Source organism: Lepeophtheirus salmonis, chromosome 12 (assembly GCF_016086655.4).
Source record: "Lepeophtheirus salmonis chromosome 12, UVic_Lsal_1.4, whole genome shotgun sequence".
NCBI classification, from domain to species: Eukaryota; Metazoa; Arthropoda; class Copepoda; order Siphonostomatoida; family Caligidae; genus Lepeophtheirus; species Lepeophtheirus salmonis.
The window spans coordinates 6,869,741-6,886,360 of NC_052142.2; the positions used below are offsets into that span (position 1 = coordinate 6,869,741).

At 29.1% G+C, this 16,620-nt stretch overlaps 1 protein-coding gene and 1 long non-coding RNA gene across 4 annotated transcripts in view; one reads left to right on the forward strand and one right to left on the reverse strand.

The window, feature by feature from the left end:
• Positions 1-2,674: 2,674 nt before the first annotated feature.
• LOC121126576 (uncharacterized) lies at positions 2,675-15,782 on the reverse strand. 2 transcript variants are annotated; one of them, XR_005866981.2, is made up of 2 exons: positions 15,052-15,782; positions 2,675-4,106 (listed from the first exon to the last, which is right to left on the reverse strand). It is a non-coding gene; the product is annotated as an uncharacterized lncRNA (long non-coding RNA). The 2 variants fall into 2 exon arrangements; XR_005866980.2 differs by lacking the exon at positions 15,052-15,782 and adding an exon at positions 4,162-4,539.
• LOC121126573 (uncharacterized) overlaps positions 4,576-16,620 on the forward strand; it is a 32,753-nt gene continuing 20,708 nt past the window's right edge. Inside the window, exons 1-3 of one of the 2 annotated variants that reach the window (XR_005866976.2) lie at positions 4,585-4,732; positions 5,443-5,594; positions 13,877-14,016. Coding sequence is in view for 1 of the 2 variants with exons in the window: in XM_040721862.2 (XP_040577796.1) it covers positions 4,688-4,732; positions 5,443-5,594 (197 nt within the window). In the remaining variant the exon portion in view is untranslated. Of the gene's footprint in view, positions 4,733-5,442; positions 5,595-13,876; positions 14,017-16,620 lie in introns of both variants that reach the window. The other variant, XM_040721862.2, reaches the window with a different exon arrangement.

A 16,620-nucleotide genomic window follows, 5' to 3' on the forward strand; every position in this document is an offset into this window, starting at 1 on the left:
AATAGAAATATCATAAATTGCAAGATACGATTCAAGTTTAATAAAATGTAACATTTGTGATAAAGTGATATGCATCATAAGGACATAAACCTAAAGAAAAATTAATTATCATATTGGAAAAGGCCATTAATGCATTAATGGACTCTCTGAATAATTGGTGTTATGGTCATTAAATATTTCAACTAATTGTAAAATTTTTAAGAAATCTCATTCTATATTTTCATAATCATTATTTCAATTGAACATCGACATAATGTTATTATTATTAGTAATTAAAGTTTATTAGCTGTTTTATATAATATGCTTATTTGACTTCTTTGTTTCATATGCCTGCAAAACAGTACAAAAAATGTTATAAGATATTTTTTCCTTCACATTAGTTTCCTAAATATCTAACCATTCAAGAATATGGAAGGCCGCTATTCTTAAGCAATAGGTATTTTGTAATATACTAATAAAATTTTAGATCATATAAAACATATTGTTGGATATAAAAATATTTGTGTAAATGTTTTTTTTGTAAAATCATGATATTAATTTTAGAAATGGTATTAATATTACGTATATTTTTGATTTTACTTAAGTAAATCGCTATGCCATCACAAAGTCAATGGACTCACAATGTTGGCAAATATTAAGAAATAACTTGTAGGAAATGATAATCTTCTTGTTTTAGATGAAATTATGATCAATGACTGCAGTACTGATAAATTGCCTTTACTTAATAAATTTGAAAGATGTTAAAGAAGCTGACAATAGAATAAGTATCGAAATCGAAAGTATTAGCAACATTTTTGGCTCCAATTTCTGTAGTGACACACTTAATGTTTTTATTATTGATGGTGCAGCTTAATGTATAAAAGCAGTCTAAAAACCTTAAGCGATATTTTTCTGTTATATTGTAAGTCACTTGTCTCGCTCATGGTCTAAACATAATAGCAACACTCTGTCATAATAACTTCGAAAATATCAACTCTCTTATCTCTGAAAAAAAACAACTTTGTTTTTTAATTGTGGGGATCAAAAACGATTGATTACTACTCAAATCCCTTCAATTCAGTCTTAATGGTATGGATGATAAAAGTGTTGTAATTAATAAATAAGTAGCGATAATGTTATCCATTCATGACTTATAAGACCTTTGCTATAAGGAAATGTGTAACCAAAACTTAAATGTATACTGATTAATGAGGCCACGACACGTTTTCGTCGATGTTGTCATCAATAAAACCTTCATATAACAATCAATATTCGAAACTACGGAATTCTGTAGTCACGAAAGACGCACGCCTTTTTTTTCACGATACAGAATGGGTGGAATATTTTTTATTTTTTTATGAAATTAACAAAAAAATTATTTAATCAACCTTCTACATAACTTAACATAAAAATTATATGTTTTGTTAATTTTGTAGAATAGAACTATATAAATAAATAGGCATTTTATATTAGTCTAGATTTTATTGATTAGAAGATAGTTTAATCATTTCTAGTTTTTTTATATGTAGACAATCATAGTTTTTTTTTTATTTGACTTCCTTCCTGTCCATAAAATTTCTTCCAAAAAACTCAACTCTTTGAGTAGTAAATATTTCATCCCTAAGAGAACAACTCTCTTATATATCCTATACGAGATTATAGTATACTTCTTATACATTACTCTGGAGTTTTGAATTATGGGCATGAGTATAATTTCAATCAAAATTATGTCTTTGTAATAAAATTTAGAGGTAAAAAAATTAAGAAAAATTATATTTTTCATAAACACATCAACCTGTGATGACCATGCTATGAACCGGAACTTCGTGGATTTACTCGGTTGAAATTATTAAAAATCTTTTTATTTAACAAATACGGAAAAGATAAACTATCCTTTGTTTGATATTATTCACCTTGTTAAGTCCCTCTAAAAAAAAAAAAAGATTGAGATCCTTTGTTAAAATAATCAACTTGATTATACTATGAATGAGATCAAATCACTCATCTCTAAAACCTATATGAAAATCATTCAATGGGGATCTTCACATAAACGAACAAGTTTGCCTCAATCAATAGATTTTGCTCTCTTTAATATACATATATATTTACAAAGTTGGCAGAAGTATTCGGAAAACTTTAAGTAGATCATTATGGAAAATCTCCCAGCACTAAATCTTCCTTTAAAGGATTTTCAACACCAGTAAAAGTATATTGTTTTTTATTGTCTAATATATATCATAATCATTATGCAAAAACTTGCAATGTCGGAACATCTCTCTTGATATCTACCTGGGATTGTATACCATTAAATCAAGAATACTATTTTAATAACCTCTAAATGAAATTATCGTGATAAATCTAAATTTTTCGATTTTGTTAGAAGAAGAAGCCTAATTTATTTTCTGAAATTAATTTATCTTGCTTGCATGAGTAGTTCAAAGCTTCAAAATGATATTTTTGGAAGAAAGATTGCCTCATGTATTTATTTCGATTCTAGGACAATTGGCCGAAAACATTTTTGCCGAAAGACAATTGCTTACACACATTTTGCCTAACGGACAATTCGCCAAAGAACAATTTGCTGAATGTGCGTTATGCCGAATGACAATTTGCCGAACTGACATTTCGGCGAAAAATTATTTGGGACATTTGGCCGAAAGATAATATTTAATAAATACTATATTGATATATGGGATTGCATGTTTCACCATTTATTTCGTGCTCAAAAATATTTCATTCGTTTCTAAAAGAAATAGTTAAACTTTGTACAATATCCTGTTCAATATGATCAGTAACTCGCACATTACATTATTGTTTCTCTACTTATATTTCAAAAATTGTATCAAAATTTTTAACGTGATGAAGTATTTTTGCGTTGTTGGTAAATGATACGACAGTAAAACTGTTACAGATTTTTATTCAACTTAACCGATGATTTACCTTCCCAATAATATTTTCACCATTATATCACAAATAAAATCTAGCCTTTAAAAGTAATAATTAAATTAAAATATGTTAAATGAACAACAAAAGTAGTTAGTAACAAATTTGTAACTCGTTTGTATATGAAATAAATTATTAAGGTAAGGGATTTATATAGTTAGAATAAGTTAAGCAGTGTATGAATTTAACATTGTGGAACATTTTGAAAAGTCTAATTAATGTATCGATCAATAGCTTAAGAAAAGAAAAATTTTCATATTAGTAATTTTTCATTTTGTTGTTGCAGGAAAAGGGTAGTAAGCCTCTTTATTTGAGTGCAATTTTTTATTTTTTCATTCCTAGTAGTTTTAAAGTGGATTCGCTGGATTGCTTGCCTTCATATCATTTCTTCTTTTTCTGTTATTATCATCCTTCAGTCCACTTTTACGGCAATAGCTCCAATAATACTAGATAAAGGTTAGGCAACAAGAAAATGGCTAGGCAAGAAGATTTATTAAATAAATTTATCTCTTTTTCTATTTCTGGTGACGTCGATGGGACGAGTCTTGGTTATTGAAACTACATAAATTTAAAAACTAAAAGGTTTTTTTTTTTATGTATTTAGGTTTCAGGTATTTCCTTATGATTTCTCCTCCGTTAAGCAAAAATAAATAAATAATAATAATAACAAATTAAAACGTGAGGAAATTATAAGAAAATAGGAAGTGCATATGGGATTGGAACGGTTTCGACGGCTTAATGTTGAAATATGTATGATTTACTCACAGTTTGAACTTTATCATTGTAAGGTAGTTAAATACAATTACGTCATATAATAAACACGGAAGCAAAACACAAACATTACAGATTACTTAGTTATATTGAAATTTAATTATGATTTGTCTTCAGGAATTAAAGGAATCTTTTCATTGCTCCTCATTATATCCGTCCAGTTCAATGAAGAACGTTCATTTACCAAGAAGAATCCATCTATTAGTATCCTTGTCTTAATCATCCTGTTTTAAAAAAAAAAGAGTATATTGATAAGTTTGGACTTCTCTTCATTCAGATGGTAATGTAAAATAAATTAAATCCTCGAAATCTGTTTCATTAGTGACCAAAGACTGACTCACGAAGATAAAGAATACCTTACTATGTTAACGCAATTATTGAATTCATATCCGTCTCCGATTTCTACATAGTCCCTGAAATATAAAATGTTAACGTTTTGTTTCTATTATTATATAGTTATATCAATACCATTTTTGAAATTTTAAATAATTAGATTGTTTTTATCTAACTGATGTCATTCATGATTGTTTATTATTGATGTGTTTTAATAATAAAAAAGCGAAACAAGATACAAATCCTCTTTAAGGCGCAAAAAATAAGAATAGTATATGTTGTTAATATATAAATATTTAAAATATTAATGTAGTCAGTACATCCTATTTCCTTTAATTAAATGGAAAAAACTGTTTAAGTTGAATAAATTATAGAATTAAAAAGCTTGCCATGATAATATTTATATTTTTCATTTGAAAAATTAAACACTGTAAAACTGTAATTTATTTTCCGAATTTTACTATATCTATTTCAATTTCTTTGTTGATAGTCCAGATTCCATCAAATACCAATTAACTACAGGAAAATAATAACTCTTCCTATCAGACACTTTTTTTTCCTCTCTATAAAAAAATCTTTATTTGAAGTGCTTTCTTCCTTAGTTTAATCTCTTATAAATTAAGCGTTAGTTATATTATATCAATGTTAAAACAAAATTAAAATGGTTTCAACAAAAGTTGTTTTTACAATTTTTTTTATATCAAAGGTATGTAGTGCTCTAAAATAGTAAAACTTTAAAAACAAGTAACTTTTCAGTTACTTAGAAAAGGAAAAATGACAACTAAAAGATGATTTAATAAGTTTCGAGCAATTTTTATTAATGAATTCAGTTTTTTAAGAATACAAGTGTGCTAAATGTCTCATGAAAAAGAAAAAGTATTGTTTATCATGTTCTACAGATCTAATATAAAAATAATTTTTTAGGGAAAACATTTTCTCCATATTGTAAATACATAAATATATGTTATGTACAAGTTATTATGTCTGTAAAAGTTGCAAATTGTATAACCAAATTGTACAAAATATAATTTCCTTGCCATAAATGCATTATATAATTACAACATTGGTCATTCTTACGACCAATTATGTATTCATACTATAATTTTATTTTGATCTATTAAAATATAGGGGTTATTAATATTAATGAGTAAAATAACTATTGGTATTTGAACTTTATAATGTGTCAGAGAACACTTACATTTTAGAAATTTGAAACAAATACTCAAAAATTAAAACACGGATATGTCGATCATTCATGGAATATTCAATTATTGCATTATTCTCATTCCGATTACTTGAAATCCTTCATTTAAAATTTTTATTTTTTGGTTGCAACTTGTACAAGCTACAACTTGTGCAAAACATTATAATATATATTTGATAAACATAACTTTAAGACTTTTAATTTTCCTATAGATTTGCAATTTTACTCAGTCTTACCCTGACAACTTAAAAGAGTTAAAAAGATTTAAAAAAAATTATTACGGATGGATTGATCCTGTTTATGAATATAGTGGATCAATGGCTGATGGCGATTGGGGATGGAAAAAACGAAGTACAGGAAACAGGTACTCAAATTTGAAATAATAAATGAATGAAAATTACTTTATTTTTCATTTTGGTAATTTATGATTTTGATCCTATTTTTTTTAATGGTAGAAAAAATTATTGTGTTTTGTGTATCAAGTCTTTATCTTTCATCATAAGTAAGTGTGTGTTTTAAGCTAAGGCCTGTTAAAAGACAAAGAAAAACTATTTTTCCGTTAATTTTTGAGAGTTTGAGCAGCTAAAAATTGAACAAGTAAGGCACCAAATCTTTGAGCGGTGTTCATTTAATCCTTTATTTGGTTCTTTTTATTGTTCTTCATATGTTTATTTCACATTAGGACATCTGCAGTGTATCAATTAAAAAGTACGCTTGGGCAAATTATTGGGATTTTTTCATTTTATTTATTTAATTCTTAAATATTAACGGCCAAATAGTTTATGGATATGCATAAGTCAATTACGGATATATGTTCAAATTTGTGGGATGGGATACTCAAGAATATTACCTAGAACTTAGTACCGCTTTCAATTAATTAGTAAAACTATAATTGACTCTCCAATGGCCTTCGACGAGGGTCGTTCGAAAAGTCCTTCTAAAGTCCAAGAGATGACACTACTGGGGTGTGTTGAGACCAAGTTTAGTTAGTAGCATGTCTTGGAATAAAACGCACCAACTTTAAGCCAGATTGGTCTATTTTTTCTGTTTGGCATTTGTTTCAATCAACGAATCGGACGGAAAGAATATAGGGATTGTCTTTTTGATTAACAAGGAATAATCCTCATCGACTATCTGGAAATTGATAAAACTATTACAGGTCTATATTATTTATCGTAATTGGACCGTTTGAAAACCGATCTGCAAGAAAAACACCCTGGATTGGCACTCAAAAAAAGTCATTTTATATCACGACAACTCGAGATACCCATAGCACTAGCGATATAACGGACCTTCTAACATCCATCACTATATCATAGGTTTTATCAATGATTTCTGGAGTGAAGAAAGTTCAGCGTCACTTATGCCCATATCGCCACACTAAATTTTTTGAAATCATTTATAAACAGCTCTAATAAAAGTTACAGAGTCCTCATAATGTCTCTCAAGCTTCTTTTTAGTCCCCTGAGGGTTTGTTTTTCATAAAGTAATGTTTCATCAACACACGAAATTCTTTTTAGTTAATTTTTGAAATTCATTCCACTTCCTTGATTCAAGCAAATACCAAACAGAAAGAAATTTACCGATCTGGCTGAAAGTTAGAGTATCTTTTTCTAATGGATGTTACTAACTAAATATAACTTCGATATGTACCAGTAGTGCAATTTTTTAGACTTTGCACGGACTTTTCAAACAACTATCGTAAATGACATTGATCATACTCATATATATTTATTAAAACTAAGATGTGAATATTTATTCAGCTCCTTTTTGTGCACTTATTACAAAAGTCTGGTAAAATAATAAATCAATACAAATTATTTAAATATGCCTTGATATTGGGCAGTATTCAGCTATACACATTATCATCCAATTTTTGTAAGTAAGATGATATGTATTCCCCTATATCCGTCATTACGTGCCAAGGAGTAACTCGTGAGTCGACAATATTCGTATTCTGATGAAAAATTATCATCCTAAACCATGTGAGCTCTTTGCTATCTTCGTGCACCAGTCTTTTGTTACTAAAGAAACAGATTCCGAGATTTGACTTTTTTATATAGAACCATTTAAATGAGAGACAGTCGAAATCTCATCTAAAAATTTCTTCTTAAGACACAGGACAACGGAGACAAGGAGACGAATATATTCATTCCTCTTGGTAAACTGAGGTTTCTCATGACAACATCAGATAGATTTCCAAATATAAAAAAAATGGCTATAATGTGATGAAATCAACGAGTTTCTTAGCCACGTAAAAATATTTCAGTTTATTGTTTCAACCTATCTATTTCTAGAAAATTCGTGCACTCTCAATGTATATAGTGCTCCCTAGATTAATGTAACGAGGAGGAGCGAATAATCATAATTAAATTTTCAATATAATGGAGTAATGCTTTGCTTTTTCTTCTACATATATAATGTGTCTCAAATCACTTTATCTTTCTTGATAGGATTGTACAAAAGTACTTTTGTTTATTTACATACTCATCAGAATTTCATCTGAAAACTACCAACCCATTGCTTATAATTATATATGTGAAGAAGCTGTTCTAATCGAAGGAATACCTTGAAAGAAAGATAATTTGTGTGATCAATTGTGAAAACAAGAAAAAAAATTTTTATATGGAATTATTGAACACTATCCAAGTTTTCTACCTATATTTAACAGTCCTTCTACCTCAAGCCCTCTTCTTACTGTGAAACTGGAATCCGCTTTCTAACTCAAACCCTCATCACGATTTTATCAAGATTAATAGGCTTACCTATAATTGGAGTGAAGTCGAGGTAATGGCCCTTCTTGTTACGATCAACTCCAAAATAACTAAAGAGTGGGTAACGGCCGTTTTTCAAATAATGACAAATCTGGGATTTGATATTGTTGCCTAAGAATGTGATGGGCATTCCTCAAATCTAAATTTTTAAAATCTGAAGCTGTGCAATAGCACCTTGCAATATTGAATTAAAAATCCTTTTTCACTGGAAAATAAGATTTTTCAGCTTTTTTAATCAATTTATCTCTAAGGAAAAATGTATAACAACTTTCGCAAGAATTTTATTTTGTCTTTCCCTCATTTACGAAAAAATAAAAATGAATACAAGGAAATATTTTTAGATGCTAATACAAATCTCATCTAAATATAATCTTCATGTCTCAAAAGAGGACTCACCCATGATACGTTTATGATTGCAATAGATACAACATCAATCATTATACAACTCTGAGTATTTTTTGGAAGTTAAGGGTTTAAAATATTTTTGTTTAGGCAATATAACCTCAGATCCATTAGAGCGACTGATTATTGTTTTAGATGCCGACAATTTTTGAAGGCAAGGAAAAAATTCAGGCTCCAAGAAATAGTATTTTCATTTTTTCCATTTCAATGGGAATAATTAAATCAATGAAGCCAACATCCATATACATATGGCAAGAGAAAGTTCTTCATCAATGATCCAATCGGTAGAATTAAGTATCTTTTATGTGTTCTATTTGTTTAAAATATCAGTTCTCAGATACCTGAGTTTCATTCCATCATTACATACAACAATAGATCCAATATTCAGTGCTGTATTTGAGTCCACCTTTTCAGTGTTCGGTTCAAGCCCGATTCATCATACTCCGTGTCCGTGGGAATATAAGTTAATGATGATTGATGACAGCTTTTGTAAATAAAATAAATAAAAAACATATATTCAGGTGACAACAGTAAAAACCTTTATAATAACATTTCTTCCACCGCTGCTTATCACTCCATGACGAATTCTGAAACCATGCTAGAAAGATAGCGAATAGATTTATTCTTGCTTATTTCCAAAAATTGACCTGGATATGTATTGTGTATTACTGTATATTTGACATAATATATGTGTTGTTTAAATGGACGATGCCCAAAAATGATAAATTGTATTCTATGAAGCAATATATTCAGCATGGTGGTGTTTTCTTTATGCATATTTCTATGTACTGTACTAAAATCTAAAAAAAACTCATATATTTATGCAACCACTCACAATAAGGAGTCAATATTTCGCGTGATGCTTTATTTTCGTTAGATTTCAAACAAATATTAGTCAAATCAAAGATAGTTGGCCCAGAAAGTGTTACATTTGTGTAATTTGACATGGACCATTTGTATAATAGATATACAAGTAAATAAAAATTATAAAAGTATCAGTTGCATTTTACAATTTCTAGAGTAATGTTATAATATACTTTTTCTTATTCCATGTTCCTGTCATATCCAGTGGCAGCCCGTAGATTGTACTGTGGAACTACAGCACCTTCCAAATATTTAGATAGGAAAATGAGAAACAAAATTAATCCATTATATTATAAATTAATATGTATACATATCACATAAGCATTAACTAATTTTTAAAATGACAAATCGTTCATATCATACACAAGGAGAAATGAGAAGAGTACAATGTATATTATGACTACAATTAAATGAAAAGGGAGTTCACCTGGAATTGGAATATCAACCGTAAAGAAATTGTAGGGTTGCATTATACACTCAAGAGTAGTTGAACATATTCAAGCCGAGGACGTGTGTGTAAAATTGATCTATAGGAATTCGGATCTGTGAATCTTTGCAGAGAGCACTCTAAATTACTTCCTGATATGCTTAGGGATGTGAATAATAGTTAAATTGAGAGCATGAAAATAATAAGAAAGTGTTTGATGGGTAGAGCAAATTATGAATGCTCTAATTTATGATTCCTCACTATTTTGAAAATTCTAAAATTCATTTACTTTTAGCATATGTACCTTATTCAAAGTCAAAGTACATCATTACGAATAAAACTATCAGAAATGGTTTTAATTTCGGTCCTTTTCGTTAAAAAAATTGAAAATTTAATCTATTTAATACAAATTTATATCAAATTTTTGAAAATTGAACGACAGGTAGATAATAAATAGCCTTTTGAAGTAAAATGATTTCTTGACAAACTCCGGTATAACAATAACGTATCCTGGTTATTACATAGACCTGAAATTTTACTATTCTTATTTGCGAAGTAAACTTTATGATACAAGTCAGCACATAAAGTAAATAATTTTTCTTGAATATGATCTTGCCCAGTTTTTCCATCTACATATTATTTGTGCTATAAAACAATTCACTTAAATATATTGCCATATCATTTATTTTATTTCCACTGTTCAGGGTTTGCGGAAATTAGGATAATCGCGGATATATTTGTCTCTAACTCGTTGAGTTTGCATGATACCTTATTTTTGTTCCTCCTTACTAAGCCCGTCGATCTCCTTAAGGCATGAAAGCATTATTTCAACATTATGATCCTAACTGAGAACAAGCAGGAAATGATTTTTCAGCTAATTCAAGCCGGATAATCCATGTTGCCTTTTCCAAGCCCATTAAAGTTTGCAAAATTACTATCTGGAGTATCTGGAAGACGTTTCAAGGAACAGGAGGATTCAAAACGGCCCTTGGGAAGGGGCGGTCATGATCAAAAAGGACGCCAAATTGATCAAGGCTGTGAAGGAGAAGATTCGAACGAATGGAAAGAGAGTTATTCGAACCTTTACAAGTGACCCCAGTATGGCCAAAACCACGATGCAGGAGGTTTTGAGTATGGTCCTGATGGGGTTTCTTACAAAAAATAGCCCAACAGGCTACAATGAAAAAAAGGTTGGATTGAGCTTTTGAGTTAAAAAAAAAAGTTATGCATGAATTTATGAACGAGCCTTGGACCTTCCAACAAGATAGATCCCCCTTACACACTACCAAGAACACGGATTACTAGCTCACAGCGAATTTTCCATTTTTTTTAAATTTTGTCAAAGGAAGAAAGGCCTTCAAGCTCCCTAGATTGATATCCTATGGGCTACTTGTTGTGGTCCATTCTTGAAGCAAAGACATGTGCAATTCCTCAAAAGAATTTTGTGAACCTGAATGCTTTGCTAGTTAAGGCATGCCTTTGGGAAGTCTTGAAGTTGTCCGGCTATCTGTCAATGACTTTCTTCGCCGTGTGACGGAATTGTGAAGGCTGGAGTTGGCTATTTTGAATGAAATTCTTATATTCTTATTCTTTATATCTAAGAAAACTCTTTGAATACAACTGTTAGTGTTTAATTTTCGAACATGGAAGATTCTATGTCAAATGGTACTGAATGATAAAAATTTCTGGAGGTTGTAAACGGAAATGAGTAGGAACCTACTGATGAGGAATAATTGACGAAGTATAAAGTCAGAAAGAAAAGGCTCTAGCAATCATTTTTCTGGCTATCAATCCCTCAATATTGAAAAAGGTCGATGATATAGTAGATCGGCAGTTTTGGAAAACCATTTTCGAATAATTTCAACGCAAAACTGGAAAAAACTTATAATTAAATAGAAAATTATTAAATTGTAAATTAAATTATGGAGGGACGTTCAAGAACATATCAAAGGGATGAGCTTATCTTAGAGGAATTCACTGTTGTTTGGAAGTCCAGTAGAATTTGATGTATATCTATAAAAGTTCTTACACACATATTGAGTCCATCTGATGCGAGTTTTAATTCCTCTCTACTATTTAAAGAGCCTGAAAAATAAGACTTTTCTTCTAATAGGTGCAAGAAACCCCGGTCACGCAATAATGAAACCCATAAAATGAGATATTATTTGTCAACATGATGTTTCTTGTTGTTGTTGTGATATTTCATTCTCGTTCTGTCTCCCTTTTTGGTAGAAAAAAGCTTCTACTTAAACTACTTTTAAATATTGATATGTCTTTTCTAAAGTATAGTCTTTAAGTAAAAAGTAGATAAAGTTCTTATCCTTTCAGGAAAAGTTTGTTTCCTGAAGTTTTTTGGAATATCCAGAAATGCTGTTGGAACAGTATTAGATTTTAATTTATACCGTTTAAGTGGACTATATATTTTTTCTCGAGTTAAATTTGTATCCGTTTTTCCATGAATAAAAACTGATATAGGAAAATGCTGCTACATATTCTTGAATATTGTTTTGCCTCCAAGTTTTTTCTTCTGACGGAACTGCCATAATTTAATAAGTTCAGGATCTTTTAGATACTTATGAAGAGAATGTGTTTCTTCAATAATTTCTTTCTCACTATGATTTTGATGATTTTTTTTCTAAGGATAACCTGTCCTACAATCTGGACAACAACAATTCATTCTGTCTAAAATAAAAAATGGAAAATATCAATCTATTAGATGAAATTGTCAATAAATTCATTAAATAATTCCTGTGAAAATGTAATGTATATATGTGATAGATATATCATATATTTTATATATAAAAAGAATGGGCAGTGTATACATATCATTGTTAAGATTTATAATCATAAAATAAAAGTAGATATATAACAATTAACAATTGTTGAAAACAAAAATACGTTAATAACTTTAAACACGAAGTATCTAAGTACACACAAAACAAGAAGAATCTTCTGGAATGAATATATATAAATGAATTATTCATATCTTCTTTGCACTCTTGTAAAGCAAAAAAGAGTGCATTCCATATTCATTTCAGTGTTCCCTGGTTAAAATAAATGAATGATAATAAAAAAGGAAGAATATATGCGTGTGTAATACATCTGTAAGCATATCAGTGTACCCACTTTTAGTTGATATAATTATAAAAATTAGTCCTGGTCCCTTCGAAAAATTGCTTCAAAAGGTCTAGGCAGTTACTTGAAGACGAGAAATTTCAATAGTTAATAATATCTGGTCTAATTCGTATTTTTTTTGGCCGGGACTTTTGTCCATTCTAATTGTTTTTATATAAAATAAAACAAAATCTCTGTTATATTAAGAAAGTTGAGATTCGTAGAAGAAGCAAACTTTATCCCAATAAGAAGCTTAGGACTTGAATACAGTCATGACTTATGCTATTAATTTTTTTTTATCGTGTTATATCAGATATTAATTACAATATCTGATATATGATTTTATATATATGACAAAATACTAAAGGCTCACACTTAAACTAAACATTTGAAGCAAAAATACTATCTGAATCTACGATAATAGTGGTAATAGTCCAATAATGTAGTATTGATCTGTCTTCTCCCTTGTTAACATATCTTTTAATTTTATTAAAGATGACTCATGTGGTCCAAATGGTAATTCGTGTAGTGCAGAATCCAAGTTATAAATTATTCCAACAGCAAAATCTTTCTTTCCAAGCTTCAGAATCAGATCATGGAGAACATAGAAAAACATTAGAAATACATTAGCCATTTTAGTTACTGGCTTCATGATAGTTATTTTCATTTCTTGACCAACACCACCTATTTTTTAAGTTTTCAGAATAACATAACGATTCTGTTCGAGAGTACAAACAAACTCAATTCATTTGATATCTAGGATCCCATCAACATTGAGAAATAAGAGGCTTTTGCATTGATAAAAACTATTAGTTGAATAAAAGGCGTACTCTTTATGAGTTGAAATATTTTCCTCTATATAACTACGACAATCAAAAGAAAACGGAACATAACTCAGCGTTTTATTGATTTCCGCTATATGTAATTCTTCCTTCTCTAATACAATGCTGTTTCCACTAACATTTTACATAGGCTTATAAACATTTTCTTACATAGTATAATGTACTAAATTTGAACTACTCACTTTATTAGTTTTACTGCCTATATTAATTTTATCCTTTTCAGTTTCGATATTCTCTGGCAAATCCTTGAAACAAAACACTTTTTGCTTCACAATCTTGTGATAACCCTAAAGCACAATAGACACTAGACACTGCCCCAACATTATCACAATCAGCCGGACCTAATTTTGGTACTGCAGATAAGTAAGTAGAACACAAATAATTTTTTTTAGCAAATTTGGTTAACGTTTACCTCTAGCACAATTGCAATTTCTAAACGTGTATGAAAGAAAACATTTTATTATGGGTTTTATAAATAAAAAAAACATGCTGGGAAGTAATATATTTCTATAATCAAATAAAAATTGTCTGGTGTTATTATTTGTTGTCACTTTACTTTACTTGTTTGTATCAAGCAATAAGTGATCGTTCCTAAACCGTTTATTAAATAAAAAAGACATTATTAAACTTTAGTTGAGAAGAAAAATAATAATGTTTTTACTTTTTAGTTATTTTCTTTTTTTACTAATACACGGCGTTACTTCACTAACACTAAACTACCCCATGTATTTTTCTGTCAGCTGTCAATTCCCTCCTCTAACTTGATACGTAATGACTATTTCATAATTTCTATTTTTCGGTAAATAAAAGAAGTAATAAGTTATACAATACATATACTCCGTTAGTAAAAGGACAAAAATACAATTTCTTGTTGATGCATCGTCGTAGAAAAATGTATATATTGCCCATCTTATTATTTCTATGGAATAATGTCGGCTATCATATACAAAAAAAATGTATAGATAAGCTTTCCTTATAATGCAGTATCGATAAAATACTATTTAGGATTTTAATATTATGAAATTACATAATTAATTCTGAAAACCTGTGGAGACATAATATGACAATGATTAGTCTAGGAGTACTTAAAATAAAAATAACAATTGATGTGATTGGCTTATTTGGCTAACTACCAGATGATTTCGTGTCTTTTTTCTGTTTCTCTTTGGATAAAAGGTTGCGTGATACAATAAAAGTAACGACGTAAATAATCATCTTTACATAGTAATATAAAATATACTATATATTCTTCTTCTCTTTTAGTCTATCGTCCAGGCTACACGATAGTTTAACCCAACACTCAAATATTGAATAATGCTACTAATGAACAAAGGGTACCCTTCGAATGCAAAATCGTTAATCAATAATACTTAATCGAAACTAGAATATAATACTTACGTACTACGTAGTAAAATTTGACGCATATAGTAGTAACTGTGTCTGTGTTCAACTGACGTTATTTAGTAGTATAAAAAGGGCCATTTGATTTGGAAGATGATTTATAATTGTGGAGGGGGGCTGCAACACTCTAAATGGGCTTATTTTTCTTATTAGAATATACAAACAATATTTTCACTAAATTTAAATTTATATTTTCCTAAAAAGATAATTAATATGAAAAAAAGGAAGAAATATTTTGCTTTTTTTTAATTTTATGTACTGAAGTTTAATAATGTCGATAATATTAAATAATCGGATTAGGCACGATCACTTATTGCTCTCTACATCAAGGAAATTATAGTCACAAAAAAAAAAAAAATATTAAACATAATAATATATTTTTGTTCATATAAATATTTTAATGTAAAACATGTTTTTAAATTAATGCACAAAAAAAAAAAAGTTTTACTTCTTACGTGTTAAGAATTTGAAATTGTGATGGAGGTAAACGTTAACTAAGTTTACTAATGTTTTGTATTTGTGTTTTACTTCCTTAGCCTTTATACTTAAAGTAGTTTTCACACACAACTCCAATTATTAGTTGTTTTCCAAACTTTATAATTGCTAAAAATTAATTGAAACGTAAAATAGGCAAATAAATTTGTCCTTGGTAACGTATCAAAAGACGTAAGCTGGAGAAAACAACTTGCTTCCAACAATAATAAATTAGCCCAAAACGAAATAATTCTCTCCAAGCCGGTGTAAATATTAGCATTTTTTTTAATAGATTTCAAAATGTTGTAAGGGAATAATGAGATCATTTTCCAAAGCATCATAAAGCGACACATTCAAGTTTTTAAGTTTATTTAATATCATTTTTAGAATAACAAGGCTACATATCCTTATGGAAATGTTTATATATGTCTAATATACTTACATAGAATGTACAAGGCTATGGTATAGGGTAAGCTTAATCTCACACAAACATATTTGCAGAAACTTGGGAACCCTTTGTTCATGCTCAAGCTAATTATCAGTTGTAACTGGATCATAGTGCACAAAACCCCGTATATGCAGGTCCCCTAACACAGTAGTTCCCAAACTTTTTTTGCCCCTAGGTAAACTGAGAAATAAAAACTTCTTGACACCTATAATTTAATTAAACAATCATTTGGATGGTTGTAGGCCATTACAAATAATGTATAGTCGTAACAAATCGTACAGCACACTTAAACTTACAATATATTGAATTTAATTGCAATAATTAAGAGTTGTCAAATTCAAATACAAGATCCTCAAGGAAAAGAAAAGGCAAACCTGCTGAAGATATAAGATTAACTTTAAAAAAATCATAAAAAATTAACTCGATAAATTTGTAAAACACTCATACTATATAAATTTCCCTTTCAGTTTAAAGGGATAATTAATATTTTTACACGATATCTGCATAATCGTCTGTTAATGTTTTTGCTATTGTACAAAAACTTTGATTGAAGTTGATTAACTTGACAAAGTTGAGTTTCTTTTTTTTTCTTCCCCTTTTTCGGTAAGTTTGTCTAACATCCTTTTGACTTTAACTGATGAATT